This window comes from Tasmannia lanceolata, unplaced genomic scaffold (assembly GCF_043159265.1).
Source record: "Tasmannia lanceolata isolate RefF3 unplaced genomic scaffold, GAP_Taslan_0.1 ptg000005l, whole genome shotgun sequence".
NCBI classification, from domain to species: domain Eukaryota; kingdom Viridiplantae; phylum Streptophyta; class Magnoliopsida; order Canellales; family Winteraceae; genus Tasmannia; species Tasmannia lanceolata.
In genome coordinates, this window is record NW_027518682.1 from 15,095,778 (window position 1) to 15,112,135 (window position 16,358).

The 16,358-nt window shown below is 37.3% G+C and overlaps 1 protein-coding gene and 1 long non-coding RNA gene across 2 annotated transcripts; one reads left to right on the forward strand and one right to left on the reverse strand.

Moving 5' to 3' along the window:
• Positions 1–364: 364 nt before the first annotated feature.
• On the reverse strand, positions 365–3,254 carry LOC143876689 (uncharacterized). Its single transcript, XR_013250460.1, has 3 exons — positions 3,102–3,254; positions 2,779–2,953; positions 365–2,603 (listed from the first exon to the last, which is right to left on the reverse strand). It is a non-coding gene; the product is annotated as an uncharacterized LOC143876689 (long non-coding RNA).
• Positions 3,255–12,961: 9,707 nt separating this feature from the next.
• On the forward strand, positions 12,962–15,301 carry LOC143877652 (NAC domain-containing protein 2-like). The gene is made up of 3 exons (XM_077379826.1): positions 12,962–13,309; positions 13,606–13,895; positions 14,401–15,301. Exons 1-3 carry the CDS (start codon positions 13,147–13,149, stop codon positions 14,953–14,955), a joined length of 1,008 nt encoding a protein of 335 aa, XP_077235941.1. The 5' UTR covers positions 12,962–13,146; the 3' UTR covers positions 14,956–15,301.
• The last annotated feature ends 1,057 nt before the right edge of the window (positions 15,302–16,358 follow it).

The window sequence follows — 16,358 nt, forward strand, 5'->3', positions numbered from 1 at the left end:
CTCCTACAAAAATCCCCAAGTATTTCTACATACTGTTTTTTCTTTTGTTTACTGTTCTAGATACTGTTTTTCTGCAGAAACAGAATCTAGAGATTTCTCTAAGGCTTGAAATTTCGGAAGGGCATTTCGGGTTTGATTCCGCTAGTGCTACGCGTCATCAAACATTAGTAGGGCTTCCCTACTAGGCTTCATTGTATCTTGGAGGCAATTCGCGGATCCCCTTTGCACTCTACTAGTGGGGGCGAATCTTGTCTTAAGGAAAGTGATATCACGCCTTGAAGCAACAAGTTTCTGTTTTCTATCATCAACAGTACCCTCAACAAATTTTCCAACACATATTTGGTTCAAGTTTCGTCTACAGATTTACGGTTTACATACCCTATTATCAACAGTAATTTTATACTCTTCATCATAGCTACTCGAGATATTTTGGTTAGATTGTTGATCCAATCTTCTTTACCAACAATGAAAATTAATTGAAGATTAAACCAATGCCGGATAATTAGATTCCTTTTTAATGAGTTACCCTCTTGTATTTACCTCCCCTAGCACGACCATGTTTTGATAATAGGACGAACTCACCTGCTTAATGTTTTTTAAACTATATAGTCTTGCCGATATCAGTAGCCTTCATTAATTGAAGGCCATTTAAGTCATTAATTACATCTTCTAGCCAGAATGTATTCAAAGAAAACAAATTTCTAACAGTGGCAGTACACATCCATACTAAAAGCAAAGAAAACCATATTTCTAGTGGAGCACAACCGCACAGAGGAGATCTTTTATCAGATATTTTTCTTTTTCCTTTTCTTTTAGATTCCCCTATGGTGCCAAGAAAGCTTAATCTTTTTTGGCAGTTTTCAAAATAGGAGTGAAAAGATATCTCTATATGTTAATACTAGTGGGACAACCCGTGCTATGCACAGGTGAAAGTAATTTTTCATCAAGAAGAAATTAACCGAAAGAAAATTATAGTGGAGTAAAGAAATGAACTGTATGTCATACCACAAAGTGAAAATCATAGGTGGTTATCCGTTGACAATAACAGTTCCTACACCGCATCCACCAATGGAAGAAGATATAAGTCATATAAAGCAACTACAACCAGAATACAAAAAATGGTCAGATGCACAAAAAAGAAAACAATGAAACGAAAAAAATGCAGGAATGGAAGAAAAGCAGAGAAAGTGAGAACCCATTGCTGAAAGAAATTGAAAACTTCCAGTAAAGGGTGGATGAAAGAGAAAATGAAAATTAGAAAATGAGATAAATGTAAGAGGAAGCTCAAGAAATTGGACCTCGCCTTCTTTAGCAACACATTTTAGAGGCCCTAGTATACTGTGAGTCAGCATTGCTAATGGATTAAATTATTTGAGTATGACCCATTTCCTCACCATAGTAACCTTAAAGTCAATAACAACCATGAGACATCTTTTAAACATTAAAAAAAAAAAACAAAAAAACCATCAGACAATATTTTCAGCGACATAGCAGTAAAAGCAGATGCCAGAGTTCAGTGATACTGTCCAATTCTAGCCATAAATAATCACAGCATAAGAAAAATTGAGAAAGATTCATTACACTTGCCTGGAAGCATAATCTGCTTGGCATGTAAAGAATATGATCCTTATGTATAAGCTTCTTCCACCTATAATAGTTTCCAACATCTTCCAGTAAAGGGTGGATGAAAAAGAAAATAAAAATTAGAATAGGAGATGAATGTAAGAGGAAGCTCAAGGAATTGGACCGCGCCTTCATGGACCTCGCCTTCTTTAGCAACACATTTTAGTGGCCCTAGTATATTGTGAGTCAACAATTCTAATGGATTCAATTATTTGAATATGACCCATTTGCTCACCATAGTAGCCTTAAAGTCAATAATAACCATGAGGCATCTTTCAAACAAACAAACAAAAAAAAAAGCCATTAGACAGTATTTTCAGCGACATAGCAGTAAAAGTAGATGCCAGAGTTGAGTGATATTGTCAATTCAAGCCATAAATAATCACAGCATAAGAAAAATTGAGAAAGAGTCATTAAACTTGCCTGGAAGCATAAACTGCTTAGCATGTTAAGAATTAAGATCCTTATGTATAAGCTTCTTCCACCTATAATAGTTTCCAAAATCTTCCAAAAACTGAATTAATTGAGATTTCAGAATACTGCAAATAAAAGCATGCAAATGATGGATCAAAGAGAATGAAAATTAGAAAGGACATAAAGTAAGAGGTAGCTCAAGAAATTGGAGCTCACCTTCATCAACACATTTTTTGTGACCCTAATATGCTGGGATTTACCAATGCTTATGGAATTATCTATTTGAATATTACCCATTTTCTCATTGAGGTATCTTTAAAATCAATAACGACCATAAGACATCTATTAAGAAAAAAAATTCATGAGACTATTTTCAGCAACATAACAGTAAAAGCAGATGCCATAATTAATTGATAATGTAAATTCAAATTTAATCATAAAAAATTGGGTCATATAAGAAAAAGTTGAGAAAGTCATTACACTTGCCTGGAAGCATCAAATGACTGCCATGTAAAGAATAAAATCCTTAAGTATAAGCTTCTTTCGCCGCTACCACGTTCCAAAATCTTCCCAAAAAAAAAGAAGAAAAGAATTATTTGTGAATACTGCAAAAAAGCATGCAAAGCCTATCAAAGCGGGAAACAAAGCATGGCATACTGTTAATGAATTTGTTATTTTTCAAATATCAGAAATATAAGCAAAAATAGCAAAGCAAGTTATTAACAATTCAGACACATCAACCTCCTCATTTTGAAGGGGCCTTGGTAACGATATGGATAGCCTTAGCAACCAATTTAAGATATAATGCTGAGTGCAGCTCATCGTAGAAACAAAGCCTTTCAAATCGACCACCTCATTTTTTTCCAATCAGGTCACTATGAAAGCTGTTCAAGCTGGAAATCTCCTATAGCCAAGCCTGTATGTAGAGAGGTAAAATTCAATCAATTAAGACAGACTTTGTGCACAATTAATCGCTAAATTTATGGGTGTCAATACAAACAGAAAAAGAATACAGAGATAATTAAGACACAAAAAGAAAGAAGCTTTTATGAGGTCCTCATTACTATTTCAAAAACAATGAAGTCCTCACTGTATATGGATCCACGCTGGAATGTAAACTCAATATACACTGTTCATTGGGTGGTTAGGATCATCCCATGGGAGCAAATTTTAGTCTATGGCATTCTCACATATGAACAGTCTGGATAAAGCCAGGCTCATGTGGGTGGGCCTAACAATACAATACCAGATATTAATGAAACCCATTTAATCAATTTCACAGTCCCTCTTTTCGGGCGAGAATTATGGAGGGGCTGCAAAATTGTTCTTACAAAAAGTCATATGTGAGGGGAAAAGCAACCAAAGCATCCTGGCATTCATTCATTTAACCAGCCGTCAGAAAAAAGAGGGAAAACTGAAAAGTCATATCAAATAAGAGAGAGAGAGAGAAGAAAAAATCCGCTAGAAATTGGGGGAAAAAATGGAAGAGGTACAATGGAGCTCCATCGATCTCCTCATGATCTCCTTCAGTTTTTTCTCTCGTGGAAGCTGGAGATGATGGAAATGAGAGAGAGGTGATGGGTAAGGTTGGGAAGACGCGGTGAGGTTGTTGGAGACGGGACGGAAATGGTTTTTTTTGGGAAAAATACACTTAGACCCCTGTGGTTTCTGGTTTCTGACACATTCAACTTAACCCCAAAAGTCTAAAAAGTTACAAGTAGACCCCTGTGGTTTCATTGGGTTTTTTTAGCTTGATGGGGTTGACGGCGTGGGGGAAAATACCAAATGCCCTCGTCTTCTCCAACTGAAAATTAGGATTTTCATAGTTGAAAACTAAAAATTGGGGTTTGATTCAAACCTTTGTTGATTTATCAACATAAACCCTTAATTTAGAAGTTTTATTTGTCTTCATTCACATCATTATAATGATTTGCACAAAAACCCTAATGTTTTAGGGCTTTTTTTTTTTTTTTTTATCAAAGTTTTTTTTTCTTGAAATGTGGGTTTGATGTAGCCATGAGGTGGGGTTTAATTGTCTGTAGTGGAGGTGACGGCGGTTGCCGGAGATGGCGACAACGACGGTGGTCAAAGGTGGCGACTGCGGCGGTGGCCAGAGGAGCGACTGCGGCGGTGGGAAATGGCGTAACCCTAATCCCTCTGCAAATGAGGGTGTTTCTGTCCTCAAAATATTAACCATGGTTAGTTTTAGCCTTTTCGTCAGGTTAAACTGACGGACAGTTGACGGAGGAGGTGTACTTGTCACGTTTTGAAACCACTGGGGGTCTACTTGTAACTTTTTAAACTTTTGGGGTTAAGTTGAATGTGTCAAAAACCACAGGGGGTCTAAATGTATTTTTCCCTTTTTTTTTTCTTGGGGTAGGTCATCTTGTTCTTGTTTGCTCTCGGTACGAACCAGTGTTGCCGAAAATCCCAGAAATTTCTGGAATGATATCTTTCGAGTTTGCACGATAAAATGTTTGAGAGAGAGTGGCTTTTTGATTTTAGGGTTAGTTGTTAAAATCTCAGCAAATTTTAGCTGGAGAGAGATTGAGGAAGAGGGGACACCCAAAATCTCGCCACACAGCTTTGTGTTTGTCGTGTGTGCAATCAATTTTTCCTCAGAATAATCACAAATTAAGTTCTATAAGGCTCGTTTGGATGGCGAAAGGTTTGTTTTTTTGCATGAAATGGCCCACATAATGTGATTATTGAACTTCATAAAAGCAATTCAAGGAGAATGGAAATATAATCCAAAGGAATTCTCAGATCATACATTGCATATTTCAGACTAAGAATATAACGAACAATGCTTTAAGAAATGAAAAAAAAGAAGATTTTCAATCAATCAAAATAGGAATAAAAGTAGCCAAGCATCCATCTATACAATTAGATGGACATTTACTCTGGATGGTTAGCCAAAACCTAAATCCATGAAAGCCAACAAAAAGAGAACACTATATCCAAAGATACCAGAAAAGAGAAAAAAAACCATGCGTTGCGGGCATATCCATGATTGCTCACCATCCTTGAATCTTGAAATGATGTCCCTCAGATAGTGACCTGACATATGATTGTTGAAGAAACTCTTCTTGGGGAATACTGACCTGACATATGATTGTTGAAGAAACTCTTCTTGGGGAATACTGACCTGACATATGATTGTTGAAAAAACTCGTCTTGTAGAGATTTGAAACATGAAAAATCATATAAAAGAAATCCGGAGAAGGATAGAGCTAAAAAAAAATCATAAGAATACCAGCAAGAATATATCAGTAATTGCTCTCAAAAGCTATAAATATTTGTCAATCAAACATAATATTGCATTAAAAAATAATAATTGCATTAATCCTTGAAAGACATCCTCTTAAGAAAGTAATATGGAATACACCCAATAGCCTATATACCCAATAGCTTAAAGGTAAAAGAAAAAATATTAATATATGAACATTGATAAAGAAGCGCTAAAACAACGAAGTTTTGTAATAGCACTACTCACCGTATTTTGATGATCGCACTCCTCACTTTATTAAAATGTATGGTATGGCTTGTACCATAGGATGATCCAAACCGTCAATTAGATGCGCCATTGCCTACATAGGTGGTGCCCAAAAAATAATTTTCACAGGTTGATTTGAACCCTCCGATCTATAGAGGGTTATAGGTTGATCCAAAGTGTCCATGTGATGGAACACAACATCAATCGGTTGTGCCCATAAAATCATTTCCATAGGTTAATCCTAGCCCTCTAATCGATAGAGGTTTCCATAATTGTTGTTCCGCTTAAGGTGCCCGGAATCCGTCAATATTTTGCAAGTGTCCTGCATGCGGAATATCAAGTAGTTCTTTGTCATTGTCATATGTCTTTACCTCTTCTTGGTACTTTTTTCCGTAATTATCATAGACAGGTACCCTGTGTCGGTACTTTTAGTATGTAGATTACGATTTTACCCTAAGAAAGTAGGTAATATCATAACGTCTTATGCAAGAGAATAAGCATAATACACTTGGAATATAGATGGAATTTTTGCCAAAGGGTGAAAGAAAATAACCCAAGATTTTGCCTTTATATATGTAGATGTAGATTACGATTTTACCCAAAAAAAAGTAGGTAATATCATAACATCTTAATGAAGAGAATAGGCATAATACAACTGGGAACTGGGATATAGACGGATTTTTTGGCAAAGGGTGGAACACATTAACCCATCATTTTGCCTTTATATATAGTAGTGTGATTAGATTAGATTAGAATTAGATTAGATTAGATTAGATTAGGAAATATATGTGAGGAGGAAGGGGAGTCCGACACGTAAGGGTGAACAGTACTTTCCCCTTTTCCCTTTTCCTCTTTATAATAGATAGGTATATGCAATCATATGATGTTGCCTTATCTATAGTAACGTGCAACATACCAGTCAAAGGCACTTACACACGCTTTCTAATTTTTGTTAAAGATAAGAACCGAAATAAATATGACCACCACACAATATTTCTGATAGATACAGCACCTCAAGTATAGACGCCGATCATTGAGCTGCACATGCTTGCTTCATTTTGTTCTAAAAAAGGTGTCTTATTCGAAACCTATGTGTGGTCATGTCAAGGAGAATCGAGCATGCCCTTTGCCACTAGGCTATTCACCAAGAATTACTCTTCATATAACAGAACTACAGAAGGAATATACATGCCTGGGATTGAGCCTCTAGCTCAATTAGTCAAGGCTTTGTTCTTCAACCTTGAGGTTGGAGGTTCAATTTCAGCGTAACTACGAAAAAAAAGAAGAAGGAAAATACATACCCTCAGATTGTTGGAATCAGTCGCTTGAATCGGTATCCTATTCCAATTCCACCTGATTTTAGTGTTTGGTTTTAAAAAATGAACAAAATCAGGGGTGGAAGTGATACGGGGCGGAATTAAAGGGGAGAATGACAGAATCTATCTATTTTCTGCCCCAATAGGTATCCTATTCTAATTCCACCCTGATCAAAAAATTTTGAATTAATTTTTTATTTTATTTTTTCATTCCATTTCCAAGAGAACCAGAATAGGAATGGGAATAAAATGCTTATTCTGATTCCTGGTTCAAGCAATATTTCTACTCCCCCCCCCCCCTTGTTGTCAGTTGTCTTCCTAAAGGTGAAGTCATTTTCCAGAACAGACAAACAGAAAGGGGGGAAATGGTGGAGTCACATGGGTTGTGCCTGAAATATCTATTGGGTTACCCGACCAATGGATAACCCTTCTTATTCCTTGACCTTTTCCATCAGATGTTTAGTCTAATCAAAACCAAGCATGCAAAAAGCATGCACAAATAAGTTATGGGATAAAAAGGAAAGGAAGAGAAAAAATTCAGAACTGTTACCAATTTATTTTAATTTATTTTGATTTAGTAAGCTGGGGTTAGGCAGATCCCCACCTGTTCATTCCAAACTGAATTATCAGAAGAACTATTGCAATTTGATGATCTGTTGCACTTAATTTTGACCTTTAGATAAACCACGACGACAATTCGGTGAACACCACGTGGAAAACTACTGCTCAACTCCTCTATCTGGACTTATTTGCAGATAGAAACCAGTTCTAACACTTTAAACTGCATTTTCTAAGCCCATGGTCAAGAAGACTGATAATCACAAAAATACTGCACACCCTTTTTTAATTCTCACACCCTTGCCCCTTTTAAATTGAGGACTTCCCTCGTTGGCTGTTACAAATTTACTAATAAGCTCCTTTGATCAAGCATGCATGCATATGTATGTAGAAGTCGTATTCTCTATAGTCAGAGTTACTATAGCTTTACATGAGAACAGACAGCAAACTCGAATATGCTTTGTCAAGGATAAGGATCAACTTTAAACATTGAATGGAAGGAATAAGACGAATGAGCCCATAATGTTCTTATTTTAATGATACAGTACTAAGTTTGCAGGGGAGGTGATAATCTTTCTACTTTTAGTTAGGTGAGGATGCATTTTCAGACAAATAAATTCAAAGTCAAGCCACTCAAACTGCCATGGAATTTTTCATGTGAACAGACTCTATGTTCTCTTCTCAGGTTTTCCATCTTTTTGTTTCACGTGGAAGGGAATATTAGTATTATTTGGTGTATTTGGCATGTGGGTATTTTGAAAACTTTATAAACAAGTAATCTTTGCTTTTCTTTTGAAGTGAAGAAAGGAGAAGAACCCAAGAAAGTTGCATCACAGCTGACATTGGCCAATGAGATTGAAGCTCTCCTTCCCACACTATTTTTAGAAAGGAAGATTCAAGAGGAGAGGATGCATATGTCCAACCTAAAGGGTTTTGGATAAAGATCACGTTTTGTCGTTTTCCATTTCCATCAAAGCTCTAAAATATATCTGTCTTGTATTGCCGTTCCTCCTTTTGTCTTGCAATAGACACCATCATTCCAACTAACTATTTGACCTTTAATGAAAAATAGCTCAATTTTCATTCACTAGAAACTTAGGCCCCTCCATACATCTAGGAAATTCATATTTCAAAAACCTTATATTTCATGTGCCTTCACGGAGATTAAGAAGTTAAACCAATATTACAACAACTCGCAGAATGGTATAAGCGTTGGAATAATTGGTATTGCACACTATTATTTGATTTGCTTTTACTTTAATTTCTACATATAGGACATATTGACATGGTTGTCATGCATAATTTTAAGGGATAATTACATTTACACCCCCTCTAGTTTCTGACACATCCACTTCCACCCCTATAGTTTAAAACGTGACAAATACACCCCTGTAGTTTCAATTTGTTTAAGGTTTGCCCCCTCAGCTGAAGGTTCGTCCATAGATTAAAGGGTTAGGATGATCTGATGGAGCAGCTGATTTTTTGGGCACACCCTATCTATGTCAGGACCCATCAAATGAACGCTTTGGATCATCCAAATAATGTGGGCCCATACCCGAATCCAAAGACCAAAAAATCAGCTCCATCGGATCATCCTAACCCTTCAATCTATGGACGAACCTTCAGCTGAGGGGGCAAACCTTAAACAAATTGAAACTACAGGGGTGTATTTCACGTTTTAAACTATAGGGGTGGAAGTGGATATGTCAGAAACTAAAGGGTGTGTAAATGCAATTGAACAAAACTTGGCTGCACAACGTTGCGAAGGAGGTTCCTGCGCAACGCCCTAAAATAAAGAGGAAACAGAGGGTGTGGAAATATCAGACAATGGACTTGATATTGCCACACCCCCTGTTTCCTCTTTCTTTTAGGGCGTTGTGCAGGAACCTCCTGCGCAACGTTGCGTTGCCAAGTTTTTTTCATTTTAATTAAGGGTGTCTGTCCCAGCTCTCATATGTATAACATATAAGGTGTATTTGGAAATGATAGCCACACACTCCTCTATTTTGATCATGGCACTCATCACTTTCTTATACTCATTTTTGTTAGCCCGGCTTGTGAATAAGTAAAATATAAACGAAAAAAAGGAGTTTAATTATAAAAGAAAGAAAGGAGAATTAGGTTTGATCCATTGGCTGTTATTATATCAGCGGCATTGACATCGTGATCATGACCGTCATTCGCCACATCAACGCAAGCGTGGACCAACTTATACAATTTATGCAAAAATTCCACGTCAAGATAACACAAACAAGTTCCTTTTAATAGAAAGTGAAGATGGGGATGACACCTTAACCACACCTTAACCACAACCTAATGTCCATAGCTGACTCATTTTTTTTTCTTTTTTACTGATGACGTAGGATGTCCCCACCTCCTTCGGGAGTAGGACTAGTCCCTACCGCTACGGATACACGCAACGACCCACTCACCACGTGCATCAGGTAAGTTGGGGGCGGGATTCAAACACTCGTCAACAACAGAGAGCAAACCCGTGACTTTATGCCGAAGAGCCAACGCCTCGGCATCTTCAGCAAAATTGGACCTTTGCATGAATCCTTTCACACTCTCCTCCTAATTTACAAACTTTAGACTATGATTAATTGATTAGGAGTCTTTGATTTTACATTAATCCACCTTGCACTATCATCTGAGCTTTCCGTGCCTTTTACCATTATTAGAAAATCGTGGGCCCACAGCTTACGATGCCTATCTTGTAGAGTGGATGTCACTTTTTGGGGGGGGCCCACATTACCACCGTGGCGCCATGAAAGCCTGACACGTCATCTGTGGTCCTGCACGTCGAACATCTTATTGGAATGTATTAGTAGCGCAATGCAAGCCACGTGGACACTACAACGTACTAACATGAGGTTTGGAAAGTATCAGTCGTATTCATAGTTGGAAGGATCACGCTAGGGTTAGGGTTAGAGATTTGTAATTAGGGTTATGAGGAATGATAGAATGAAGGGCGCCCTTGCAAAAATCAGCTCCAAGGGAGCCCCTATTGGTGGATTTTTACAAAGTGAAGCCCCAAAAAATGTGGAATGTGCCTAAAAACAGTGGAAAACTTGTTGACTTTACAAAAATCCACGAATGGAGAGCCCTTGGAGCTGATTTTTTGCAAGGGCGCCCTTCATTCTATCATTCCTCGTTAGGGTTAGAGATCAATACTAGTTTGGTAAGACTAATTCAAAAGAAAGCCACCGGCAACGTCCATCTACAACCCGCACGCACTCATGCACGGTATTAATCCACGTGTTGCTTGAACCAAATTTAGGGTTGAAAAACTAAAAGCACTCTTCCAATTTTTTTTTCGTAAAACAAACAGAAACTGAATTTTAATTTTCCTCCGAGAAATAAAATGAAAAACTAAAAGTGGCACACGTGCCTGGTGGCCCATAGCTCCGTGTCGACGAATGGTTTGGCCACGTGGGCTGTGAGTGGGTTTCATTTCACATTACTCACGAAATCCTTATTAATTTATTTTACGTGAGTTGTTATTCGATGTGGTATTTTCTTATTATTGCTCAAAAGAAGAAAAAAAAGAAAAGAAAAGGAGGAGTAAGGTTAAGTGCACGACACTTTTTCAATGATCAAACCCACTATTGCTAGTCCGACTATGAATGGGTCATCCACCAAAATTCTCGCCCCTTTAAAGCCCATTGATTTGTGGAGGTTTTTATCCCTGAATTAAGATACTTGCCTTTTTTATAAAATATTTATGGGTACTTTTGGAATCTTCAAATTAGTAGCCAAGAGACGTCTGATGGGAGAGAATTTTAGTGCATGGTTAGTCCATAAGACATGGTTAAGATCATTGAACAAGTGGGTCTCACTTCTCCTTTTGCGAGGGAGAAAATATGGTAAATATTTTTTGGGAAAAATACACTTAGACCCCTTGTGGTTTCTGACACATTCAACTTAACCCCTAATGTTTAAAAAGTTACAAGTAGACCCCCTGTGGGCTGTGGTTTCAATTTGTGTAAGGTAGACCCCCTCAGTTGACGGTTCGTCCACAGATTGAAGGGTTAGGATGATCCTATGGAATTGATTTTTTAGGCACACCCTATCTACGTCAAGGCCCATCAAATGAACGCTTTGGATTTTTCAAATAATGTGGGCCCACTGTGTTTTTGGTAGTGTTTGGATTCGGTATGGGGTATGGGCACACTACAAAAAACACAGTGGGCCCACATTGTTTGGATGATCCAAAACGTCCATTTGATGGGCCCTGACGTAGATAGGGTGTGCCCAAAAAATCAGCTCCATAGGATCATCCTAACCCTTCAATCTGTGGACGAACCGTCAATTGAGGGAGTCTACCTTACACAAATTGAAACCAGAGGGGTCTACTTGTAACTTTTTAAAACATAAGGGGTTAAGTTGAATGTGTTAAAAACCACAAGGGGGTCTACCTTACACAAATTGAAACCAGAGGGGTCTACTTGTAACTTTTTAAAACATAAGGGGTTAAGTTGAATGTGTTAGAAACCACAAGGGGGTCTTAGTGTATTTTTCCCAATTTTTTTTCTAGAAAAAAGACAAATTCCTTTTGAAGTTTTTTCTTGGGAAAGGTCTCATTCCTGGGAGAATTTAGTAACCTAATTTTTTCTAGAAAAAAGACAAATTCTTTTGAATCATTTTCCTAGAAAAGTGGTGCAGCTGAATGGACCCAGATGTCCCGTCAGGAAAAGAAAAATATTTCTAAAATTTCTTTTTTACTGTTTCTAGTTTCTACACACTAAATTATGTCATTTCCCTCAATTTTCATGAAAAGGAATTTCTGTCACAAATATTTTTCTTGAAATCCAAACAGGGCCTGAGGTGTGTTTGGAATTTGGATCTTGGAAAAAATTCTGGAAAATAATCTTGTGTCTGGTAGGTTTTTAATTTTCTCTGAAAACATGGAAATTTTTTAATTTTAGAATAAAATCGAGTTAAAAAATGGAAATGTTATCAGCATGAACATATTTTGATATTTGCACAAACCCATCTGTCATTTCTTCTTTAATTGGCTGGTGAGAGTGTTTTTGGGAGAGGAATGATAGATGCAAGGGCCCTCTTTATGCAAGGGCTAAAGAAGGGCCCTTGAATAGATCCACGTCATTAAGTGCTAAAGAAATGTAATAAATACTAAAAGACAAGATGGTCTGTGAAGATATCAAAATATGGTTGTGTAGATATCACTTCCCTAAAATAATCCGAATATTTCAAAGGGTAAGAAAACACGACTGTAGTACGAAAAGCGATCGGAGGAGAAGAATTTTCAAAACGAGAAAAAAGGGAATAAAACATATGACGTGGACGGCCACGATGGGACATAAATACGTGTCAAGAGATTAGAAAAGGCTGACGTCGTCCTTCAATTCTCATCCTTCCATCATACAGTCGTATACCACTCGTAGAAATCGACAAAATTCGCAAACCTACAGCTGGAAAAAATACGACCACAGTACCCTTGACAATCCTCTTAATTCCCTTCATCTCCCCAATCCCGCTCCACTACACGACAATTCCCTTCAACCATAAAACCGCCTCCCTACCTTCTCTCCAAAAAATTTCAATCCTCTCTCTTCTTCTTCTTCTTATTCTTAAGCCATAGCTCTTAGAATTCAGATATAGAGTTCTCTCTAGATTAAAATACATATCTCTCTGTCTCTCTCTCTCATATTTCATTTCCCACTAGGGAAATTAATAGAGAAATACCCAAAATTTGTGTAGTTATCAATTGAAACTATGTCAAATCCTGAATCATTACTTCCACCAGGTTTTAGATTCCACCCAACAGATGAAGAACTAATCCTTCACTACCTGAGGAACAAGGCCAAATCTCTCCCATGTCCAGTCTCCATCATAGCTGAAGTAGACATCTATAAATTCGATCCATGGGACCTTCCAGGTAAATCTTCACCCAATCTAACAAATTTTGATTATATTTCACTCATCTTGAATTTCTTAGATTGATTACAATTAGCCCTGATGAGTGTTTAAATAGAACAATTGGATAATAAAGATAAAGATAGAAATCCTAAGTTCTAAATTTAGCTTAGTTGCTAATCTATCCAAACTGCCTGATCTACCACGCACCCAATCCAAGGGTGAAGATCTGACCTACTCTATAACAACCCAATTCCTAGTTTGATACATAAAAATCTTTTCTATGTTAAACTAACATGGTTTCTTATGTTTAATCAGCTAAAGCTTCTTTTGGGGAGAAAGAGTGGTACTTCTTCAGCCCAAGAGATCGAAAGTACCCGAACGGAGCCCGGCCGAATCGGGCGGCGGCCTCCGGCTACTGGAAGGCCACCGGAACCGACAAGCCGGTGACAAGTGGAAACCAGAACATAGGGGTGAAGAAGGCTCTTGTATTCTACCAGGGGAGACCTCCAAAGGGCATAAAAACCAATTGGATCATGCATGAGTATCGCCTAGCAGAAGCTTGTAACAACAATAAGCCCATGAAGCTAAAAGACACATCAATGAGGGTAAGAACGTAAATTCTTTATGTTAAAAAAAAAAAAGATACCATGCAAAAAATGAGCCCTCTTTTTCAAAGGTTAACCCATTATTATATTTTTGACTTTGGGATGAAATGACTAAAATAGCCCCTCTTATGGCTTAAAAAGGTAATAGAGTAAATTTAGTATTGCTAATACAATCCCTCTGTTTTTAAAGTTAACCCACTATTATATTGGCCTTTTGAGATGAAATGACTAAAATAGCACCGGTTATGGCTATTTCTTGTTCACCATTGCTTTAACTTTGACTTTTCAATGATTGACTAAAATGCCCAAAGAGAAGGATTTCCCAACTTCAAATACTCTACTGTAGGGTAATAGCCTTGATATTTGGAAGTTTGGATGTTGTTTAGGACGAAAATGTCCCTAATAATCTACACTGAATGTCCTTACTGTTTTAGCAAAATGAAGGTGTTTTTAACAGCTTTGTTTTATTACTAAGCCTTATTTAATTGGTTGATCAATTTTTCAGTTAGATGAATGGGTCCTCTGCCGGATCTACAAGAAGAACAACGCGCTTCCGACCACCACATCGTCGGCAGATCATCAAGAACAAGAAGACATGTTGATTGAAGATGGGTCCTTTCCAACAAATCCAAATATCACCAATCAAAGCACTCTTGAACTCCAAAAATCTTCTTCTTTCTCCGATTTTCTCGCCACCGCTGACTATTCGTTACTGTCCCGTCTCATGTTCGGCAACCCATCCGACCCAATGGGATCCGAACCCAGCCCTGATTACAGTTATGGCAATCCTAACCAACCCATGATCAGCAATAGTAGCAACAGCAACAGTTACTTAATTCAAAGGCCAGCCAAACAACAAGACTCTTCTATTTTAGCAATGGAAAACCCGCACAAGCGCCCACTACCTATGTCATCAACCACAGATGAAGGTATCTTACACCCATCAAAGAAATTAAGTAATTCATGCAACTTCACCAACATTAGTAACCAGTTAGACACCTCTCAATACCATGTGTTCAATCAGCAAATACTGATGGGTTCACACCTTCAATTCCCATGAGCTTGATTGCCAAACTTATATAAACCAAAGCTCATAGTTGAAGGAAGAAACAAAGGAAACTGTTCTTAGACTTGGGTTTATGATCTGGGTCTTTTTTGTACAAATAGAAGATGTGTGTATGCGTGCTTGTTTAGAGAAAGTTATTGGGTACATTGGAATTGGGAGCTCGAATGGTGTCAAAAGTAGATACCATTTGAAGAAGTTGAGAAAACATAAAGAAGAACAGAAGATAGAGGAAGAATACAAAATTCGTTTAAAGAATGTAAGGGTTGAATTGGAAGATTGGATCTGTAAATTTATTTGGTCCTAGTTTAGTAGTATCTTTGTTTATTTTTTTTTCTTTAAATTTGGTCATGGGATGTATTCAACTTAAAATCTGTTACTAGATTCAATGGTGGAAAAATTATTATCTGGGTCTTCCTAATATGATGCAAATACAAGAACAAGTTATTTTCTGGGTCTTTCTAATATTATTCAGACACAATAAATTAAGGAGACTCAAAAGGCATTTGTGGGAGATGGCTGTGAAACAACCAATTACTCCAAAAGCTTAAGCTGCTAAAATTGGTGTTATTTATTCATTATACTTCAACAATGGCTACCACTTGACATGCTAATCGGGAATAGAACATGGAGACGGGGCTTCTGAAGGGTGGCCTCATTGGATGGACAATTAATAAAATAAGGCTACTGCGCTACCATGTTTTTATAATTGCACTAACTCGCCTTGTATTTTACTATTTAACCAGCTGTCAATGCTTACTACAATTTCCAAAAAATGCTCCCAGAATCAAATTAATAAAGAAAAGACAAGTTGAGTTAGTGAAAATATCAAAATGTGGTAGTGCCAAATATCAGTAGCCTAAAAATAATGGCGCAATAAAATTTGCCGTACTTCCTTGTTTAATTAATGATACTCCATTCCCCACTTTACACTCTCCTAATTAGCATTTAAATCAATATTAAAATTCTCAAAATGCTCTTAAACCAATTTAATATGCTGACACGGGCTAAAATGTGGCAAAAGAAAATCCTAGTCGCCAGCGGTGTTGTTGAGTATTCGGTTAAAGCGGTTCGGTTGACACTGTTGTAATTCGAAAGATTCAATGCAGTTTTGATTGACTTTGTAGGGCAAGATGCGGACCCGAACAAAAACACAGTCAAAGTAAAAAAGAGTCGACTCGGCGATGATGCAGGGGAGTTTTGAGATTATCCTCTTAATAACCAATTAAAAAGTACTTAATAAAGTTTGGAGTGGCATTATTAAAATAAATGAGTGCACATATCATTTTCCTATTGTTATGAAGAGGCATATTTTGGTGTGTGTTTTCTGCACGAGTCATATAATTCAATGGATCTGCACTCCAATACACATAAAACTTGTCTTGTAGACCACCAAACAT

Coding starts and splice junctions, on each gene's coding strand:
- LOC143877652 (XM_077379826.1), top strand. CDS start 13,147: ATGTCAAATCCTGAATCATTACTTCCACCAGGTTTTAGATTCCACCCA. Junction 13,310..13,605: donor CGATCCATGGGACCTTCCAG/GTAAATCTTCAC, acceptor ATGTTTAATCAG/CTAAAGCTTCTTTTGGGGAG. Junction 13,896..14,400: donor TAAAAGACACATCAATGAGG/GTAAGAACGTAA, acceptor TCAATTTTTCAG/TTAGATGAATGGGTCCTCTG.